This window comes from Oryza brachyantha, chromosome 4 (assembly GCF_000231095.2).
Source record: "Oryza brachyantha chromosome 4, ObraRS2, whole genome shotgun sequence".
In the NCBI taxonomy this organism is placed as follows: Eukaryota; Viridiplantae; Streptophyta; class Magnoliopsida; order Poales; family Poaceae; genus Oryza; species Oryza brachyantha.
The window spans coordinates 20,188,257-20,210,846 of record NC_023166.2 but is presented as its reverse complement, the minus strand read 5'-3'; the positions used below and the strand labels follow the sequence as shown (position 1 = coordinate 20,210,846).

The 22,590-nt window shown below is 42.6% G+C and overlaps 2 protein-coding genes and 1 pseudogene across 2 annotated transcripts; 2 read left to right on the top strand and 1 right to left on the bottom strand.

The window, feature by feature from the left end:
- Positions 1-641: 641 nt before the first annotated feature.
- On the top strand, positions 642-11,995 carry LOC102719104 (annotated as a pseudogene).
- A 908-nt stretch (positions 11,996-12,903) lies between these two features.
- LOC102717985 (glutamine synthetase, chloroplastic) lies at positions 12,904-16,994 on the top strand. The gene is made up of 14 exons (XM_015836609.2): positions 12,904-13,011; positions 13,109-13,406; positions 13,843-13,882; positions 14,016-14,119; positions 14,236-14,284; positions 14,422-14,528; positions 14,647-14,734; positions 14,843-14,971; positions 15,084-15,158; positions 15,455-15,508; positions 15,584-15,621; positions 15,942-16,101; positions 16,191-16,251; positions 16,546-16,994. Exons 2-14 carry the CDS (start codon positions 13,150-13,152, stop codon positions 16,683-16,685), a joined length of 1,302 nt encoding a protein of 433 aa, XP_015692095.2. The 5' UTR covers positions 12,904-13,011; positions 13,109-13,149; the 3' UTR covers positions 16,686-16,994.
- Positions 16,995-17,224: 230 nt separating this feature from the next.
- On the bottom strand, positions 17,225-18,163 carry LOC107304128. The gene is made up of 2 exons (XM_015836608.1): positions 17,899-18,163; positions 17,225-17,758 (listed from the first exon to the last, which is right to left on the bottom strand). Exons 1-2 carry the CDS (start codon positions 18,103-18,105, stop codon positions 17,588-17,590), a joined length of 378 nt encoding a protein of 125 aa, XP_015692094.1. The 5' UTR covers positions 18,106-18,163; the 3' UTR covers positions 17,225-17,587.
- Positions 18,164-22,590: the final 4,427 nt, after the last annotated feature.

Here is a 22,590-nt window from a genome sequence, read left to right as displayed (position 1 = left end):
AGAAAACCGCGAGGAGCCACGTTCGGTCACGTGAAAAAGGAGCCCCACCTCGCATCGCACCGCACCGCACGTCACCTGGTCCGTCCGAGCCCCGCGTTGCAAATACGCGGGAGCCCAAGGGGCCTGGCTGCAATTCCCGCCACGAGCAACCGAAGCTTCCACTAGAAAATGGGCGGCCAATCCCGTGGCCGCCTCCTCCTCCCCCTCCCCCTGCTCCGCTCCTCCCAAATCCCCCCAATTTGACTCGCGCGAGGCCCGATTCGGTGGGGGTTGCTCCCTCCCTCCTCCGGCTGCTGGGGGTTCGTGAGCTCGTCTGGTGATCCAGGTGGGGGTGGGGGGATGGGGTACTTGAGCACCGTGATCCCCACGGATGGATCGCCGGTCAGCGGCGGCGGCCTCAGGTGGGAGCGATTCTCGCGACGCCTCTCCCGTTTTGGCTGTTTGTTTTGGTTGGCGTCTGCTTCACCGGCGTCGTGATTTTGTGGGGGGCTTCGTTTAGTCAGTTCGATTGGCATGTTGTACGCGTCCAGCTCTGCTCTCGTGAGCGAGCAGATGGATGGAATGCTTTTAATTATCGTCAGTTCAGTACGGTCCCGACGTGTGATACGTTGCTTGCTGCACCACACACGAATTTCGTGTGACCAATCGCTTAGGTCTCCTTTGCTTGGAACAAACTGCTTTAGCTCAAAAGCAAGCTGGAGTATGGGATAAGCTGCTAGGCTCTGGCTAGCCATCCCATTTTCAATTGTCTAATGCTTTTTTAGTGAATCCAGGTGGAGTTATGTTGTCTATTGAACTAGGATATTCATAAATTTCTTATTTTTTATACCATTTACACACCTGATTTAAACATAGGTAGCTGCCTCAAATTAATGGACGGTTATTGTGAACACAGAGAAAATGTACATATTGCGAGGCCACCTTAGATGTGCTATATTGGTTGAGATCAAGAAAGTTGATGAATGGTTTGGGCAATCGGTGCTGTTAATTGCTACTTCCTTCCCCCCAATTCTCAATTGCATTGTTCTATGAATGTGACATCTTGCATCATGCCATGCCTTCTTTCAGTAACAGCAGACAATTCATGCTGTTGTGGCTCACCAAGCAACACGGCTGGTTTTAGCCTTTAAAACTAGTGAACTGTAATAATTGTAGTGCCTTCAATCTGGCTGCATATACAAGTTTAAGATTATGAATAATGCTTTGTTCTTCCTTGAATCAATGGCATCATGGATACTTGATTTTTATGAAGTGCAGTGACTAGGATTGTTATTTTGTAGTGCCTACTTGCTCAACATTTCTCATTCATTTTCATTTTTGCCAGCCAGAATGGTAAGTTCAGCTATGGGTATGCGAGCTCGCCTGGTAAAAGGGCTTCCATGGAAGACTTCTATGAGACAAGAATTGACTCTGTTGATGGCCAGATTGTTGGTCTGTTTGGAGTTTTTGATGGTATGTATGAATTTGTCACATTTGACCATAACTTCTATTAATTGGTATTCTTTATTATTTAAGAAAGTAACATTTTTAAGAATTTCAGCCTTTCAGGTTTGGAAGCTATCATATTAATGCATTTATCTCAAAATGTTTCTTGCTTTCTGTGGCTAGATCTAGTGTTACTGTGAGAAGTCCATGGAGAAAGAGCATAAAAATTACTCATAATAGGGCACAGTGCATAAAATTGAATTAGCAGTGTGGAAGATATACCAAATTATTGAGCTTCTTTTAGGAAAAAACTGATGTTAAATGTATGGTTTATTTTATAGGTCATGGTGGTGCTAAAGTAGCTGAGTATGTTAAACAGAATCTCTTCAGCCATCTTCTTAGGCATCCAAAGTTCATCAGTGACACCAAAGTGGCAATAGGTAGTGCTTTGTTCTCTTTCCATAATTCACTAGATGTTGAGTTGTCATGTACACAGTTAACAGAACTACTGCATGATATTATTTTCTGTAGACGATGCTTATAAAAGCACGGACAGTGAATTCTTGGAGTCTGACAGCAGTCAAAACCAGTGTGGGTCAACTGCTTCAACTGCTGTTCTTGTTGGTGACCGTCTCTTTGTTGCAAACGTTGGAGACTCTAGGGCTATCATATGCAGGGGAGGAAATGGTAATCGAGTTCACATCTCTTTAGCTTTCTGGCTGCATTAACTTGATACTTTCTGAAGATAGTATAATACATGACTAAGGCATATCTCATTAAAATTTGGTATTTTGAACTGATGTGCAATAGTGGGCACTAAAATTTGGACAACTTTAGTGAACTTTGGGGCCATTCTGAAAGGGTATATGGTAAATAATTTGCTTGTTTTTCCTTATTTTATCGTGTATCTGCTTCATTTTTTTGTATGCTTAAAAATCAAGCGAGCCCATCATATTTCATGTATTCTATTATTAATGGAGATTGCTCTTAAGGTGAGAATTTTTGTTGCATTGTTTTGTTAGAACACTGTATTTACCAATGAGCACCAGTATTGTTCGTCCACACTAAGCTAAGTGTCATGATCAGGATTTGTTAGTGATAAATGAGTTCTGTAAGAATTGAGAAGTAATCTTTAGGTTAGCTGTGATAGTTGATCACTTCTTCACATATAAATTCTACTGGTTTTTGCAGCTATAGCTGTTTCGAAAGATCACAAGCCTGATCAGTCAGATGAGCGACAACGTATTGAAGATGCTGGAGGTTTTGTGATGTGGGCAGGTACGAACCATTGCATTCTCTTCTCCGTATCTGGATGGACTATGATCGTGTTCCTAACTTCGGTACTTTGTTTCTTAGGAACATGGCGTGTTGGTGGTGTACTTGCTGTTTCTCGTGCTTTTGGTGACAAACTCTTAAAGCAGTATGTAGTTGTGGATCCTGAGATTCGGGTATGCAATGCTGACTGATTTAATGCCCATAATGCTTACTTATTACCTCTAAAAAATGCATATGTAGGTGAACGACCATCTTCATGATTCCCTTGTGCCATTGAATTAGACGTCAGGGGGTCATTTATGGTAGTTGCAAACTTAATCATGATATACCTTTTGAGGGGAGATTTCTGGCATAATTTTTCAAAGGAAAAACTTCGGATGGCATTCTACCAACCTGAACATTCTATTGATGAACATTGCAACAATTTACATACAGATTGTGAAGAGGTACAGGGGGTGATAGGGCCTGAGGGGAAGCAAAAGAGGCCTATATACAAGAGGCTAGAGTTTTTTCCCTGCAATCTACTAGACATTGCTGGGTAAAACTGTTCGTGCTGCGATGGGACCACAGGAGGCCTTCTGCACGTCTTGTCGTAGTCCGTGTGTGCTCATCAACTTATCGTTGTTGCTGAAAACCTTGTTATTACAACGCTTCCAGAAATTCAATGGCTTAACTGATAGGACAGTCTGATGAACGACTAGTGATTTTATCATCAACATTGTTTTGTTTTGGCCTTTTTGTTAGTTTTAGCCTGACAGCTGCACTTCTGATCTATTTCTACCTTTTTTCTAATATATGCTTGTGTTACTTTTGGCTGGGTGAGAATAATCATCCTTTATGTTCACCTTTCACAAATAATGACCTTGTTCAGTACTGCTTTTGTGGCTCATAGGAGGAAGTAATTGACCACTCTCTCGAGTTCCTCATCCTTGCAAGTGATGGACTGTGGGATGTAGTAAGCAACGATGTAAGTCAAGAAAATGAAAAGAGAAGACTTATCATGTCTCTTAATCATATTCCTTGTGCTTGATGTACCCTCCTTTTACATTTACTTTTATGCAGGAGGCTGTCGACATGACCAGATCAATCCATGACCCAGAAGAGGCTGCAAAGAAGCTCTTGCAGGAGGCCTACAAGAGGGAGAGCAGTGACAACATAACCTGTGTCGTTGTGCGCTTCTTGCATGGCCAAGGGAGTAGCGGATACGCTTAAAGCAAAGTGGTAAAAGTAACCCAATGTAGTTGTGTACCACCATGTATACATGTTTTAATTCAAATTTCACGATCAAATGGAGAGAAACTTGAAGTAGGATACGTGTACTCTGATGGTTGAACAAAGCCGAAGGGTGAGTGTACCTTAGATTAACAATAAATTTGCTGGTGACCGTTCACCATAGTTTCGTTGCTATTGACCTTGGATATGATGATAGTGTTGTATTGTTACGGGAAACTGGATGTCTTCCCCTAGGTTCAATGTACTACTTGAATATTAGTAGTACTTGTCTATTGTGTTGTTTGTATCTTGCTCCATCAATTCCAGTGAGCCAGTTGACTTTGCAGCTGTTCTTGTTGCTGTAGACAACATTGGGACACTGATTGCATTTGCAGACTGTTTAGAGGTTTGATTTTGTTTCTTTTTTTTAATCTTCTGTACAGTTTGGCAGGTTTGAGAACCCATTCTTTTACCCTAAAACATTTATGCCGCTGTCCAGTTTTGAATTCTAAAAGTTAATTTTAGAATTGTTTAGGGTTTTTTTATATCGTAATTTCTTTTTAGTATAAGTGTTTAAGTCGCTAAAGATACAAATATAAAATTCTTATTTTCTATAATATGTGTTGGTTGTTTATTTTCTTTTTATTTGGCGTTTGGCATGTTTTTAGTAATTGGTCAGCCGACGAGGCCCCATGCTGTTTGACCATCCGTGGTCAGATCTGAGGGTTCCTGTGCACAGCCACCAATAGACACAAAACCGAAGGATCGTGGGAAAAGTGCACCAAACGTCCCTGAACTTAGAGCCGAGTTTATTTTTCGTTCTTTAATCAGAATATTAGAGATATGTACCTTAGACTTATAGAATCCGTTCAAAAAAGGTCCCTTGACGGTATTGACTCATTTTTCAACTGGTCTTGCTGATATGGTGTTTGGTGGGTCCCACATGTCAGGTTATTTTATTTTTTTCTAAATTTTTTTTTCTTCTCTCTCCTCTTCTTCGTCTCTTCTTTGTTTCTCTCCCGTCCTGGGGCGGACAGCGGCGGGGGCAGAAGGGCTGGGTGCGCGGTCGGCGGGGGCTGGGCGGACAGCGGTGGGAGCGTGGTGCGGAACGCGTCGACGTCCGGGACCAGCCGCAGAATCTCGTCAGCAATGCGGACGCCGTTGAGACTGTGCACGGTGGCGAGGTCGAGGCCGCGGAGCCCCGACCGGTCGCTCATGTCCAGGTCACCGGGCACCACGGGGAGGTCGACGCTGGCGTAGAGGAGATCCACCTGCACGCCGTGGAACCTCATCTTGATGACGGGAACATGTGCGCCGGGCACGGCTGCTGGAGCTCGGTGACCCCCACCGTCTCCACCGGCGCGCCGGCCAGCACGTCGAAGAAAAGTCACGGTCTGTTATATATGATCCATGATCGAGTCAGTATCGTTACTAACTGTGTCGTAGTTTGTTAGCATGTTAGTCTATGCCCGATACATGCCGCGTCCATGCAAGGCACGTTCTCCCTTCCCTTTTCTTTCGCGTCGTAGGTGTTATGCACGGCTGTACGTACGTGGGATGGCAGTATGGCACAATTCGTAGTGGCATGCGTGCCGCGCATATAGGCAGAATCGCTGCCATGATTAGCTTAGTAGTTTCTTTATATAGCAATCGAAGAACACCAGAAAAGTTGCCGCATATTTTTTGCAGCACTAAACACTCGAGTTCATCGTGTTCTGAGTGCGTTCCCGAGAGCTCGCCGGTGTTTCGACTTCCGGCGAACTCTGACACGGTCGACGTACGATGGTCCGACGACGAGCGCGTCGATGTCGGAGCCGCGACTGTGGACGCCGAGGCGGTAGGAGCCGAAGGCGAGCACCAGGGCGGTGGCCTGGTCGACCATGCCGTCAGGGTACCCGCGCTGCCGCGTGAGGCGCTTCACCCAGCGGTCGACGATGCCCCGGAGGTCGCGCAACACCTCCTCGCGGACCACCGTCGCCACAGCCGGAGGTTCTCCAGCCGCACCGTGCCCTCCAGGTCGGCCGCCGTCCGCGCGCAGCTCGCCGGCACCCCAGCTCGTCGGCTGCCGTCGTCACCCGCCATCCGCACTCGCCGCTGCCCACCGGAGAGCAAAGAGCTAGATGCACCGGAGAGAGGAAGAAAAGAGAGAGGAGAGGAAGGGAGAAGAAGAGGAGAAAAGATAAAATAGGAAAAAAAACTGACATGTGGGACCTCTGGACTCCACGTCAGCAAAAACCGGTCGAGGGACCTTTTCTGAACGGATTCGGTAAGTTTAGGGGGACACATTTCTATTATTCGGGTTAAAAAGACCAATAACAAACTCAGCTCTAAGTTCAGGGAGCTGTGTTAGACTTTTTCCAAGGATCATAGGGTAGTTTTTGGTTGGCTCAACGGAGGCCCAAACATTCCCGATACGGGCCACGAAAATAGCCTCTTACTCCTCTCTAAGCCTAATAAGGCCCATACCAATCCTTGGTGACAACGAAGATGGTGAAGCCATCACCGTTGATTCTGAACAATGTTCAGGTCAAGAAACCAGAAGTTTTGGAGGAGATGGGTTCGTCTATGTTCGAACACCGATCGCATGAAAATTTTCCAACGTCTCCTTCAAATTTCCAATATCCTCGTCTTTTTGGTTTTTGGTTATACTTATAAGTCAATTTTCTTTTTTTGCTGGAATGACCGTTATAAGCCAAAATTTGAATTTTCAATTTTAAATTTAAAGTAAATTTTAAGATTTTTTCATATTAGTTTATTTTCTAAATTTACTTTTAGATCAATGAGAACATATGTATAAAGATTTTATTTATAAATTATTCTCCGTTTGTTTTTTCTCCAAACAGGCAAAAGATGACCGCCCAAGGCATATGAGAAGGCAAATTAAATTAAAGACAAGAGAGCAGACTCTGAATGAAACGAGAAAGATCATCGGTAAGAACAAATACAGAGCGAAACCATGTCCGGAGAAAAACTGAGAAGGCGGCACTGCGACGGCACCGAGTTTTGGACGAATTTCAGATCAAAAAATACAGCTAAAACGAAACGGCACAAAATCAAGAGGAGAGCGTGGAGGACTCAGTGGACAGTACGATTATGATCATCAAAGGCATGGGTGTGCATATGAGCAACGCCATGTTAGGTTCGGCGAGCGAGCCTTCGTGGTTTCCATCACTGTCCTCCATGCTCACAAATTTGGCAACTTAAAAACAGCAAATTAACCAACTACTGAAAGAGACGATGAATCATGGCACCCCTACTCAGAAACCAGAAGCTAAACACAGACGCAAAGCATGGTAAAATTAAACCTGAGACAGAAGAGAAGAGAAGAGAGGGCATGAATATGATGATGAAGAAATCGCAGGCAGCATGAGTGAATTGTGTTAGCAACCAACTCTAAGCAAGTAGAGAACAACACGAAGAATAGGATGAACATAGCTTGGTTAAAAGTGCCAGTTAAGTCGTGGTCTTCATATATAGTAGCACTAATACCTGCAGGAAACTGCGAGGGAGAAGAGCATTTCTTGGCGCCTACGGATTTGGGTTAGGTGAGAGCTTAAACATGTTGGACTTTTTGCTAAAAGATATTAGTTTTGAAAACAGAGCATGCAGACACGAACTATTCCATCACCTAACAACGGTATGATTGCTCAGGCTCAAAGTCGATAGCATACAGTATTCCTCCTTGCTATCGGTTTCTGCCTATTGGCTCTGAAGGATCAGACTGCCAATCCAAGTGGATTGGTGTGTTAACATCACTCGTCATGTTGAGATTAATTAATTTAGGCCTCGTTTAGTTCCAAAAGCATCACATCAAATCTTCGGACACCTAAATGAAACATTAAATATAGATGAATATTAAAACTAATTACATAGTTACGGGGAAAATCGTGAGACGAATCTTTTGAGCCTAATTAGTACATGATTAGCCATAAGTGTTATAGGAACCAACATGTGCTAATGTCGGATTAATTAGACTCAAAAGATTGTCTCGTAGTTTTCAGGCAAAATCTGAAATTCGTTTTATAATTAGACTATGTTTAATAATTTAAATGTGTGATCGTACATGCCGATGGACCCCTCTTTCAAATTTTTTTTTTTTGCCTTTGGAATAGGATCACCACCTCCTTCTGTTTGGTTTCGACGTCAGTCACCGATGGACATGAGGCCGAAACTCGATCCATACAAATATAATCCGTTAATTTTAGAGATCCTGTATTCCTGATTCGAGAAAGACAAGGGGTTAAATGTAACTAATAGGTCAGTGCTACACATAATGGTTTATATATACTTTGATCAAACATAAATTTAAGAGAAAAATCTAATAAATGCAACTGATAAACACCTAAGTCTAAGTCTAAGAAATACTATTGATTAGTGTGAGCAAAATTTAATGTACAACGATTTTGTCTAATAAATATCATCAACTTTAGGATTCCATTTATTTCACGCCGTTATATCACCATTCATATTATAACACTCAACGTAGGGCTAATAACATAACCTTAACGACGATAATATTTTTTAGACAAAGTTATTTATGCATTGACATTTCACATAACTTTTACTCGTCGATGACATTTCTTAATTTTTTCTAAATGAAAATATATGTATTTCATAAGTTGGTAATCTAAGTAGTTTTTTAATCAAACTATAAATTTATAATTTGCAATTATTTGTGCTATTGCCTCTATAATGACCTCATAGTTTTTTTTAAAGTAAAGGCTAAAAATAATTTCTTTTACAGAGTTATTACTAAAAAGTTATGAAAATTTCGAAAAAATGTCAAGTGACGTCTTACAAAATAGATAATAATTATAATTTTCTAAATACCCATAATCTAGAAAATTCCCCACCTGCTTCTATTGAAATAGTTTGCCAAAATCATTATGAAAAACTATAAATTAAATATAAAATTAAGTTTGAGAATTAAACTTTGGCTTATAAACGGTTGGAACAACGAAACGATTCGAACCAAGTTCTTCCCTGTGAAAGCGTAAAATTGATGAAGAGATAGAATTACGTAATCGAGACAGGCAACACAGATTCTCAGTCTTACGTATTCGCAAGTCCGTCTCCTCTCTCTCTCTCTCTCCACACGTTTCTGAACGGCCTCGCCTGAGCGCCGCCGCGCGCCGTCGCGAACCGAGTTCGCCGAGATGCCCAGCGCGACGAAGCCGAACAAGAGGAAGAAGCGGAAGAGGTGCGGCGATGGCGCCTGGCCTTCCTCCTCCGCCTTCAACCGGCGGGTCTTCCCCATCCTGCTCGCTGCCTTACGATCTACTCGCCAGACCCAACACAGGCACGGCGCCGACTCGACCGTCGCCCGCCTCCTGCGCCGCGCGCTCTCGTGCTCGCCGCCGTCGCTCTCCCCTCTCCCGGGATCCCTCGTCGCGCTCCTCCCCCTCCTCCTCACCTCCAGGTAACCTCCTCCCCCGTTGCTGTTCTTGCTACAGCCTCGGCCGCTTTAGCCTGTGCTAATTCGATAGCATTGCAGCTCTGCTTCTGTGGCGGCGCTGAGCTGCGAGGTGCTGGGCGCGGCGGCGCTCCAGTCGATGGAGGCCAGCGAGACGCTGGCGTCCGATGCCGCCGTTGCCAACGGATTGGCGCGGGCGCTGCGGAGTGGGAGCCGGCGAGTGGCGGAGGCTGCCTGTAATGCTGTAATGGATCTGTCTGCTTCTTCTGTTGGCAGGGGGCACCTTGCTGATTCTGCTGTTCTTCCGAGCATATTGTAAGCATATGCATCCCATGGATCTCTCTGTTTGTTCTGTTATCTACTGAATGATCTGACTGTCTTTCAAATGCTATGCTTTTCCATTTTACTAGCTTGTGCTAATACTACTACTATATAGATTATGAAATGTTAACCACCATCGTTGCCCCACGAGATCAACTTAAATAATGTGCTTAATTGCAATGCAATTGTTATAGTAAAATTGCTCTGGTAATTGGTACTAGCATATAGTGAAAATGGCTCTATAGTTTATAACTAATCTAGATAGGAAGTATTGCGAGTCCTTTTATTTTGATAAAAGAGATGGGCCTCTGTTGTACTTTTGGAATATCTTCGACCAGTGAATTTCACTTCCTGTAGGTATCTATTTTCTCAGGTGGAATCTATTTCTGGAATCACTGATAGCAAAAGCACTGATTGCTCACAAAGTGCCTGTAAAGCAAACAAATCTTTCTACTTGATCATCGACACAGTGGTACTCATGTTGAATTCTTGTAAGGTTGACAGGTTGCATAATCTGCAACAGGATCTAGTTAGAAAAGTTCTGCGTTTGTTGTATAAAATCTGGAAGAAAGTTGGTATCCTGGGATTGTCAACTGACTGCATCAACTCAAAAAATCAACTTCAAAGTAGGGAACATGACATATCTGAAGCTATTTTTAGGCTTTCAGTGGATATTACTTATGCAGCCCACATGGAACCTGATGAAGTCAGAAGAAGCATTTTTGGGCAATTGGTTTCTGACTATGAAAATTTTCTCCTAAACTACTGGGAAAAGTCGACTTACTTGCGCACTAGCAAAAAGAAGAATCTTGAGGAGGATAGTGTATTCACTTCACTTCTTAATGGATTTGATCCGAAAACACCTGATACTATCATCCAGTCACTTGTTAATGGGATTGTTTCTTGCCCCGCTATTGCTTCTGATGAACTTGACATTAGTTCATTTCTCCGTGAGGTTCAGGGCTCCTTGGGCACCACTGTTAAGTATAGGCAAGATATAAGGGTTGTTAGGACACGAAACCAATGTGATCAGACCTCAAGAAGTTATGGGGTGGAGGAACATTTCTTTGATGATGGAATAACCTTCCAAGATGCAGATGCATTTGTTGAAAAGTGTAAGGATGCATTTCAAAACGGTTTCTCAGTTGCCTTGCGTGGTATGGAGTTCCGTTCTGAAAAGATTGCTGCTATAGCTTCTGCTGTGGCTGATTTGTTTGGGCAACCTTCTGTAGGGGCTAATATATACTTCTCGCCTCCAAGATCTCAGGGACTGGCCCGGCATTATGATGATCACTGTGTACTTGTTTGGCAACTGCTTGGACACAAGAAATGGACGATTTGGCCTAATGCAAAATTACTTTTGCCTAGACTGTATGAACCTTTTGAATCTCTAGATGAGTTGGTGGATAGCGGTGGGAGGATGGAAGTTTTGCTTGAAGGAGACATAATGTATGTTCCTAGAGGCTTTGTCCATGAGGCTCACACTGATGTTGATGTTGGTGAACTTCAAGCAAATTCAACTGCCGATTGCTCGCTCCATTTGACCCTTGCTATCGAGGTCGAGCCACCCTTCGAGTTAGTACTCTTCATATCTATGTAATATTCTTGTGTTTCATGTCTAGCGTTTCAGTTTCTCATTGTCACTGTGGTTGCAGGTGGGAAGGATTTACACATATTGCCCTTCATTGTTGGACAGAGAAACACTGGAGCTCTGCGTTTCTTAAGTCCGAGGTGGATGATCAAACTTCATTATTTGCTCTCCTGTTGCATGTGGCAATTAGGCTGCTTTCAGAAGATGACGCAACCTTCAGGAAGGCATGCATGGTTGCGGCAAAGCTTCCACCATCCAGTTCATGTACCAGGACTCATTTGAAGGCTCTCGAAAGCAATCAAAGATCAATTTTTGATGAGATAATTAAGAAGGTCGACAAGAGCTGCAACTTCAAGGAGACATTGATGTGCATTGAGATAGCAGTGAAAGAGAAAAACGATGAGCCCTTCCAGTGGATGTCTTGGCTCCGGCATTTGCCGAAACGCGGAGACGCAGATGACAAAGTCGATTTCTGCAACATTTTGGGAGCCCTTGAAGAGCTTCTTGAGGCAGTCAGCTGTAATCTTGAGCAAACCTTAGCTGAATTCACAGATTTCAAGTCGAGATTTTGTAGGTATGTTGTGTATGAAGACGCACGTGAGAGCTTTGAAATGTTGCTTCAGATGTATAGAACTACTAGGAACCAGTACATGAGGGGAATGCTGGCATTGCACAGGAAGCATGAAAATTGGCTGGTGTAGAATTCCTTCTGACAGATAACTTCAGTGATCAGCTAGGTTTATCTGTTCTCCCTGACTAGAAAATCTGTCGTAAACCTTTGCCCCCACCTCAATCATCATCCATAATTCTGATTAGTAGATTTTAACTCAACTATCAGCATGTTGTCGTTTGTCTTTGTTCGTTGGCCTCCGTCATTATAAGCCAAATTTTAAATTCTACAACTTGATTTTGGAATTGGTTTTGTTAGTTTTTCTCATTATATCTTATTTTAGAAACTTGTTTTTGAGTTGCTCTGAATACTATATAATAGTTTCATTTACAAATTTTTTTTTGCTAATAATCCCTTTTGCCTTTCCTTCCAATAAGCGAAAGGATGAGAGCGAACGTGAATTCACTGTTCTCATGATACGACTAATGAGTAAAAGAATCAGTTGCTCATGCTGCAAACCCCCCACAGAATCTCACATGAGTACATCACCACTTGATTTGTCGATCATCTGATCTACTACAAAACTACAAGTTGATTTAAACAAACAAATACAATTTGTTGCCACCGACCAGATGGAATCCATGGCATCCGGCCCCCAAAAAACCCATTGGCGTTGCAAAGAGATGACGATTCTAAACCGCTAATCTCTCCCCCAATTATTGCACTACCCCTGGGTGTCAGTCACAACCTCTTTGACCGTCTTGTATTTTCTGAATTTCTTGGCTGCATTTCCGCCAGATTATAAACATAGAAAAAAGATTAAATTTTTAATCGCAGGTCAATCAGAGCTGCACATAAACAAACACGCGGGGTCGGAGGCGGACGTGACAAGGAGAGCCGCATCTTTCATATCCAGCAGAGGAAAAAAAAGATGGAAATTTTATCCTGGAGACGCTTGGATTTGTGTGCTTGCTGCTCGTCTCGTTGCCTCCGATGGTCGCAAGAGCCGGAAATCTCGTCCACCCAAACCGGCGGGAGCCCTATCCCCTCATCAAAAGCCAAGAAGCTAAAATATTTATACGCCTCGCGCGCATAATCGAAATCCATCGACGTCGCCTCATCTCCTCTCCTCTCCGACCCCCCGTCTGCTCTGCCTGCGTTCCGGTGAGTGCGTCGCCTCGCTCGGGGGGCAATGCAATGCCTGCATTTTTTTCGCCGATTTGCTGATGGCGGCAATGTGGTTTTTTTGATGGCCTTGAAGGTTGCTGAGAGCGGAGTTGGTGGTGGTGGTTTTGGGTGGGAATGGCGCAGGCAGTGGTGCCGGCGATGCAGTGCCAGGTCGGGGTGGGCGGCAGGGCGGCCGTGCGGGCGAGGCCGGCGGCGGCGGCGGCCGGGGTTGGTGGGAGGGTGTGGGGCGTCCGGAGGAGCGGGCGCGGCACGTCGGGGTTCAAGGTGATGGCCGTCAGCACGGAGAGCACCGGGGTGGTGACGCGGCTGGAGCAGCTGCTCAACATGGACACCAAGCCCTACACCGACAAGATCATCGCCGAGTACATCTGGTACGTACGCCCCTGCCTGAATGTTGCATTTTTCTCCCTGTTGCTGCTGCTGCATCTCACACTGTTCTGCTGCCTGATTTGAATCGCTGAACAGTAGATTCAGACTTTCAGATAGGCCAAACCACACTTTTTACCATACCATTTAGTTTCAGGAGATTAAAAAAAGCTACCCCACACTTTGTAGATCTTGCACTGTTCGATTAAGGGGTTGGATGGCTGAGATAGGATTAGCGTGTGTGTGTGTGTGTGTGACAAACAGTGCATGTTTGAGTTAGTTTACATAAAGCAGCTGAAGCGTGGGTGACTGGTGACTCACTACTTGCCTTTTCAGTTCCCACACTTGAATAATGCTTCATCAGGAGCACAAATCCACCATGCTTTTCCTGGTGGAAGGAGCAATATGCTAACGAATCTGCAATTTTTTTCGTCACTGCAGGGTTGGAGGAAGTGGAATTGACCTCAGAAGCAAATCAAGGGTATGCCGATCTTGTTTTTAAGAAGATAAATGTGTACTTCTAGGGGGCCAGCAGTGTGCACTGAGCATTCCTTTCACTATTAACTTTCCTCCTTTTTGCTCCTTGAAAGAAAAATTGAACGCTTGCATTTCAGACAATATCAAAACCAGTGGAGGACCCCTCGGAGCTACCGAAATGGAACTACGATGGATCAAGCACTGGGCAAGCTCCTGGAGAAGATAGTGAAGTCATCTTATAGTAAGGAAAAATGTGGCATTCCATGTGATGTTTCAGTCTAGCACATACAAAGCGTTCTAGACTTCTAGTTCTGTTTTTTTCTTTTCTTTTTTCTTATGTTTTTCCTCCGATTTCAGTCCACAGGCTATATTCAAGGACCCATTTAGAGGTGGCAACAACATATTGGTACCATCCGTTTTCCTGGCTGTTTCATCCTTTTGAATGTTCCTTCATACTAATCGCTAAGAGAAGCTCAGTAATGGAATGGTTAGTGGTGCATGTGCAAAATGGCATGCTAGCTAATACAAACTCTGTCGTTTCAGGTTATTTGTGATACCTACACGCCAGCTGGGGAACCCATCCCTACTAACAAACGTCACAGGGCTGCACAAATATTCAGTGACCCAAAGGTCGCTAGCCAAGTGCCATGGTAACTATGCAGTAAACACTTTTGGGCTATAAATTACAATACAAAGCACACTTCTTTTTCCCCATCTCATTTCTTTTACATGTCAAGTTGAGATATTTTCTATGTCCTATTTTCCAAGGTTTGGAATAGAACAGGAGTACACTTTGTTGCAGAGAGATGTGAACTGGCCTCTTGGCTGGCCTGTTGGTGGCTACCCCGGGCCCCAGGTATTGTACTGAACAATGAAGCTTTCTTGATCAGATAATAGTAAAGCTAAGGATGGTTGAAATTCATGTGTTGCATATGCTTGATGAATCAGATCATGCTGTTTGCAGGGTCCATACTACTGTGCCGTAGGATCAGACAAATCATTTGGCCGTGACATATCAGATGCTCACTACAAGGCATGCCTTTATGCTGGAATTAACATTAGTGGAACAAATGGAGAGGTCATGCCTGGCCAGGTATGTTTTATTATTTGTCAACTAGTTTTCTGAATCAGTAGATATTTTTAACTTATTTGAAGGAAAAATCCCAGTGTTTAACAAGTGGGACTTCACAATCTTATCCATGCAGTGGGAGTACCAGGTTGGACCTAGTGTTGGTATCGAAGCTGGTGATCACATATGGATTTCAAGATATATTCTTGAGGTATTTCAAATAATAATCAGTGTTTCCCTGGCATAATGACACTTTAGTTCTTTCCCCCTCTTAATTTTCAAACGATGGTTAAAAAACCGAGCAGTCTGTACATTATTGTCAAGACGTTTACATGTGCACATATTACACTCTGTCTTGACATTCTTACAAACAAGCTTGTTAAAAACCACCATGCTTGCTTTGTTCAAAACAAGAGGGCTGCTTCCTATGACTAGCTATCTTTCTGTTTATACCAATTTATGCATCAGTGAAGCACTTCTAATTATCATCCTGCCCACCATCACCAGAGAATCACGGAGCAGGCTGGTGTAGTGCTTACCCTTGATCCCAAACCAATTCAGGTATGTCCCAGTAAGTTGTTTAGCTTTCAAGCAATTCATATGTTAAAGGAGATTGAACATGTAATCTAATGACAGGGAGACTGGAATGGAGCTGGGTGCCACACAAATTACAGGTTCCATTGCCTTCTTTTTTATCTTAATTATCCTGCAGCTTAAGCTTAGAACACTTAACACATTGTTTGAACTAATGCCTTTTCAAGACAAATGAACTCCATTGGTATTTGGTAGGAAAGAAAACATATGTGCAAGACCTAACATAGCAATCCAAACAGGACCTGAATATCATGTGGTGTCAATTTTTTTCTTTGACACAAATGCGGTAAATTGTTATTGAATACAGATCCAGAATAGGCCACTTCAATTGACTGCCTTTATTTCTGAATGCTTGATATGTTACTTAGAAACAATCTAATAGAATGTCTTGCAAATGTAGCACAAAGAGCATGCGTGAAGATGGAGGATTCGAAGTGATCAAGAAAGCAATCCTTAACCTATCACTTCGCCACGACTTGCATATAAGTGCATATGGTGAAGGAAATGAACGGAGGTTGACAGGTTTACACGAGACAGCTAGCATTGACAATTTCTCATGGGTATGGGAGGAGCAACCTTTTTGTATCTTTTGTTTGTGTTTCAATTTCTTCCTATTTCTAAGTTATACTAATGAAACACTTCCTTTAAGGGTGTGGCAAATCGTGGATGCTCTATTCGGGTGGGGCGAGACACCGAGGCACAGGGAAAAGGTATATGCTCTGTATTTTCTGAGATTGTTGCGTTTGGGGTTCAGAATCACAACAATATAGTTTTTAGCGAATAAGCACATCATGCGGTAACTCATTATACTCCTTATTTGTACATTCCATGTTTCAAATATTTATGTGTTCCGATTTAAAATGCAAACATTCTTTTCTGAACTAATGTGTATACCTATGCCACCTCATCACTATTGACAGTTTGACACAACTTAGTAATTTGACTTATTATTTCGCATCTTCTCCTAAAAACATATTTACATCGCTGTATGTTCTTGCTTATAGGTTACTTGGAAGACCGGCGTCCGGCATCAAACATGGACCCATATGTCGTTACATCACTATTGGCTGAAACCACTATTCTTTGGGAGCCAACCCTTGAAGCGGAGGCTCTTGCTGCTAAGAAGTTGGCACTGAAGGTATGAAGGCCTTGGACGATGAATCATCGGGGCAAATAAATCCCAGCAAAAATTGCTTGCTGTCCATATTGGTCTTGATCTTGTATTTCTGCTTGGGACTTGGTCTGTACAAATCTGGAGTTTCCTAGAACCACGTCGCCTTCCATTCGTCAGTTTAACATTTTGCTTGAACACCACACTTGATCTGGGTCGTCTGTATTTTGAGTCCATCTGTGAGTGACAGTGACAGATGAAGAAACACGCATCTGAGACACTTGTTCTTCAGTTGTGCTTGTGCATCGTTCGCTCGAAATAAGAATGGCTTTCTTTTCTGTTCTGGGCTAAAACTAAAGACGAATTTTGGTTTCTCCTTCGTTTGAAAACCATTTCAGCATCAAAGTATAAATCCACTTCAGTATTTGCCATGGAAGACCCAAACCTAACGAGTGATCAGTTCCTTCGCCTGAAGATCACAACAGGCGTTGCGAGATATGAGTTGTAGACGATACTGTAGTCTGTAGTTATGAAAAAATCACTTATTAGGGCTAATTTTGGAGGAATTGAACTCTTTATTGCGAAAGCTTTGTAAAATTTTTGTTTTTTGAAGGAGCCTTCAGGGTTTCAGAGGAACTAAACAGTTTCTTATGAAAATCCTATAAAATTCCCCAAGTTCCAAGAAGCCCTAATTATCATTTACTTGAGCAAATCATGGTCTCCTGTTAAATTCTCTCAGCTCTGGCGCAGCTAGCTTAGCCTGCTACTGCAGCGAAATGCACGAGCACAGCCATGGCGATATATACAGAACAGAAGCAGCAGAAACATTGTGTTTATGAAGAAGGCAAGGGTACATGCAACTCCATGACGGAATTAGACTAAAGCTAAATAAGATTATACACGGACAGAACGAGAGACTGGTCGAGCTCGACTGGCTATGGCTTCTTTGGGTGCTTGCGTTTGGGCGGAGATGGAGAGTGCATGGCCACCCCGCTGTAATCCGCGCTTTCGATCAGCCCTTCTTCCCTCTCCCCCTCGTCCTCGTCCGCCCAACCAGCCGTGCTCGTCGCTGCCGTCCTCGTCGTCGTCGTCTCCATTGCTACTTCCTGGACATGGACACACCATGAACTTACCAAAAAGACAATCTTGTTGTTCTTGCTCGAGTGCACATGAAAAGTTGAAAACCCACTGGGGCAATTCGATCTTTTCTGCATTTTCATACAAGTTTAGGGACATATGAACTCACCTCGTGCTGCTGCTGCTTGTGGTCGGCTTCATGCCGGTATGGGTGGCCTAACAAGCCTTCACCTTTCAGCTCTCTGCCTCTGCGGCCAAGAACTCGAGTCGCCTGAACTTGCTGCCTGCCCAGTGTTGAAGTTGAAGAAGCATCTGCAAGACTGGTGAGGAGGAGGATTCCTGGGACCAACACTAGAAACAGTAGCCTCTGATCCATACCACTGTGGCGGTGCTGGTGAGTGCTCAAGACTAGTACTGACCACTGGACAATGGAGATGGAGATGAACTGATGAAGCGAATGCTAATGCCTCTTCGAGCTATATATAAATCGGTGACAGTCGCAGGGACAAAACTGGGCCATGGTGTCTGCTCTCTTGCACATTTTATCAGACCAGAGGCCCCATCCTGAATAATGCTTTGCAAGGAGGTTAGCTCACAAAAGGCTAAGTTAGCCATTAGCATGATTGAGAGCCATGCACCATTATGCAAAACATGCCGAGACACAGGGCACTATTACTACCATAATCATGTGTAGTTTGTGGACCATAAACGTCACATGCATGTGAGTGAGCAAACGTTTGGAGCTGCACAGCAGTTGTGCTCATTAGGTAGTAGGAGCAGAGAGGGGACAGCAGCATTTGGCTACATGCTGTAGCCTTTTGATACTTTTTTTTCTTCTCATCTCACAGATCGATCCCTGCTCAATGCGACAGAGCTGAAGGTCGTGAGGACCCAACGCCCAAGAACACCCAAAAATTCTGCTCTACTGAAGTAGTACTGACCAATGTTGTCTGCTCTACCAGCCTGATCTGATGAACCCATGCTACTGTGCTACTCCTACTACTGAACTTTTCTTCTCATCACGGCATCACGCATGGTGTCTGGATGTTGGCTTATGCCCGTCCTAGCTGCATGGTGCATGCATGGACAGCAGATGGTGTCGTCAGAGGGTAGGAGCTAGCTTGATTTGATGTGTCTGTCCCAGTAATGTGTGTTCCTGTGCTAACCTAGTTAGTTATAGATTTTTTTAGATAAATAGAGAGGTTTACATATCCGGTCTGTGCCGTTAGGTACACAGATAATAGGTGGTTCTACTAACACCATAAGTTTTACAAGACAAATTAACCCTATCTCTATCCAAATAAAACTGATATAGATAGCGAAATGAAATGAAAAGTCGGTTATAGATAAGAGCTGAGCATCCAGGCTGATATATCCTTGATGATGGCAGTTATTAAATACGATCAGTGAACATGTATGAAGTGCTATATGAGACAATAAGTTAGGATATATGCATCACACAAGAAATGGTCCTGAGAGGCTGAAATCTGAGCTAACAAGAAGCTGCAGTGCAGATGAGCCATGATGGACCACAGTGTAGCTACTTGGATTGAGAGAAGGCAAATTCCAAATCCAAATGCGTATCATATCTTTCAGTGGACACATACGTAGACTGGCAGTATGCTTTGGCATGTAATTAGCCTCTGCATTATAAAGCTGAAGCATCTCATTAATCCCCTGGATTGTAGTGATTAGAGTATGGCATGAGGTAATGCAGTATGGGGGGCTCGAGACAAAGCAGGTCAAGCTCGATCAGGAAGGGGCCTTCTTTTATCAGACCAGACTTTGTCTGTTTGCTAGTCACGGAGCTGGCCATCTCTCTGGATTATGTTTGTGTATGGAATTATCAACTAAAAAAAAATCTTGTCAGCAGCCAACAGCGTTACTGTTGGTTGTCACTTTGGTCACACAGGTGCAGGCAGGCACGAATGATGCGTTTCTTGGCTGCTTCCCTTGTGCTGTGATTAGAATAGAGTTAGCAAGCGATATTATACTAATAAACTAAGAATCGAACGGATTGTTTAGCGTGGTAATAATTTAATACTCCATCCATTTCATGTTTTGGCTCAATCTAATTAATCTATGAAGTAATAAATATGATTATGATTTATATATGTGATCAGATTTATTAGCATCGATATAAACTTAGAAGTACCCGAATATCTTTGTCATGTGAAACGGAGATAATACGAATATACGATCAAAGTTTGGTGAGATTATTCGCAACGGAGTCGAAGATGCAAGTTGGAAGGGTTTACTCGAACGGTAGTCGCAAGTGGCAATGGATTTGGAGCGTTCGACGAACAGAATGGGCCAAGTGGCAATTGGGTGGATGGATAACACGTCCTTGTTGGGCCATTCCCCGTCGGCCCACATATCTGTGGCCTCAGGCTTTTTCTGCACCGCAGCGCTCGGTGCCGGTGCGTGTGGGATCGCAAGCAGAGCGAGATTCGCTGGGCCACCCCCAAGCGATCCCCGAGCTTGGTTTATGAGTCTAGTTCATTTAACCTTTTGCCACCCTGTATTAACGAGTTTATATATTTATCATCTTATACGTATATGAAATGTGTGTTTTGTATCTATATATTATAGACATATAAATTAGATGTCATATATAAGAGTGATAAATAGATCGAAAGGTCGGTTCAGTTCGTGGCTTGGTTTATTAAACTCGTTAACGAGATACATACCAAATTAAATAAAGACAAAAATCTATTTAATCAATATTTAAAAAAGCTAGAGAATTAAAAATCTTAAGCTGTATAAAACGAAGCAAATCACAGTAAAGTCGGTTGGATAGATGCATATAAGTATTTAATGCGCGTTTGAAACAAAGAGCGGTTGCTTGCATTTCAACTGATACATAATAAGCTATTTTCCTTGTACAATGATCGATTTGAGATTTTCTACGCTTGTATATCTAATTTAAATTAATTTACGAAATGATATCTGATGCCCCGCGAAAATGAAAAACAGAATCCCGATGAACCTGAGCAAAAACACCAGCAGTAAAGGCCGCAATGGGTTCCTCCCTGTGGTCAACAGGCAACAGTGCGTAAAACAGCAGCTAGTGGAGCGCAGCAGAGCGGCTGACAGAAACAGTTATCCAAATGCATACACAGATCGATCGCGTCAATTCAAGGCTTCCATCCAGCCCATCAAGACTGTAATAAACAGCTCGACTCCTATCTCGCAGAAAGAAAAAGAAATGCTCCTGCTATATATCTGTGTCATCGCCAAACACTTCAGTTAACAACAAGCTGTCATTCGATTTCTTTTTTTAAAAAAAATCAAACGGAAAATAATTTATAAATAAAATTTTTATATATGTGTTCATGTTGATCTGAAATTCAAAGCTGAAAAATAAACTACGATAAAAAGCCTTAAAATCAACTCTAAATTTAAGATTAAAAATTTAAATTTTGGCTTATAGCACAATCATCAGGCAAAAGATAAGGTGTGAAACTTCATCAGATCGACGAAATCCCAAATACCTTGCTGGGAAAACCGCTTTTGTTGTGGTTGTGACAGTTGGAGGATGAAATCTTTTTTTCTTTTTACTTTTTTGGCTAGTTATTTAATGATATAGAGAATAGAATTAACTAATATAAAGTTAAAATTTACTTTATAAAGATGAGATGATGAAGTTTTACTCAAGTAAAAATATTTATTATTTACGATAAGATTTGGTCAAACTTTTCAAATTTAAATAAACAATTTTATATTAAAATAAATTTATAAAATCTAATAATTTATGATACCATGATAGTATTATTAATTTGAGTCGATGCTATTTTTTCTTATCTCGTATTTAGACTAAGTACTTAAGAAATTATTGATGATCAGAATTTTAAAACTTTTGACCAAATATAACTAGAAGTGTTCAATATTTTTTTATTAGGGAGTACAGTATTTAGCCGTTCGGAAACACAAAAAGAAAACCTTTACGAAAACTCGGGTAAACTTAAGGAAAAAGAAACAATGTCTTGGTCCTACTGTCACTGGCAGTGCCGTTACGTGAATACCGGGCTACACGATATTGACAGAGCACGTATGCACCGACAGCGGCGTCGCATTGCCGGGACGGTGAGAGCGCCAACTTGCCAATGCTCCGCGCGGGCGCGGCTTCTGCACTTGTCTCCATCTCACTAGTGCCTCAGCGCGCACACTGCCTGCGTTTAGTTCCCAACAATTTTGGAAGACAGATGAACGGCCAATCATTTGAAATATTAAACGTAGTCTAATTATAAAATAAATTTTATATTTTGCCTGGAAACCGCAAGACGAATCTTTTGAGTCTAATTAGTCCATCATTAGCACGTGTTGTTTACTGTAGCACTTATGGCTAATCATGTACTGATTAGGCTTAAAAGATCCATCTCACGATTTCCCCCATAACTACGTAATTAGTTTTAAAGTTCGTGTATATTTAATGTTTTATTTAGATGACCAAAGATTTAATGTGATGTTTTTGGGAAAAGTTATTAAAAACTAAAAGACCCCTCTTTTCGCTTTCCCTTTTTCATTCACAGCAAAAATGGAGTTAGTGGCGCTGCAGCATGCGATGCGACCGTGCACATGTTTGTTGCGATGCGATGCCAACCTCTGCAAGATACGCGTCGAGGTGGGGTGGACGACGACTCCACTCAACTACTCTTGCTGCGCCATGCAACGAACTTTCGGTCGCGTGGTTTTGTTTATAAGTTAAATTTAAATCTTTAATTTTCTGTTTTAAGCTGATTTTAAGGTTTTATTATTTTAGTTTTTATCTTTATATCGCTAAGAACGATTATTTTAAAATTTTATTTATAAATATATGGTTTTACTTTTTCTCTGGCACCGAGAGATGGTCATCTCACTT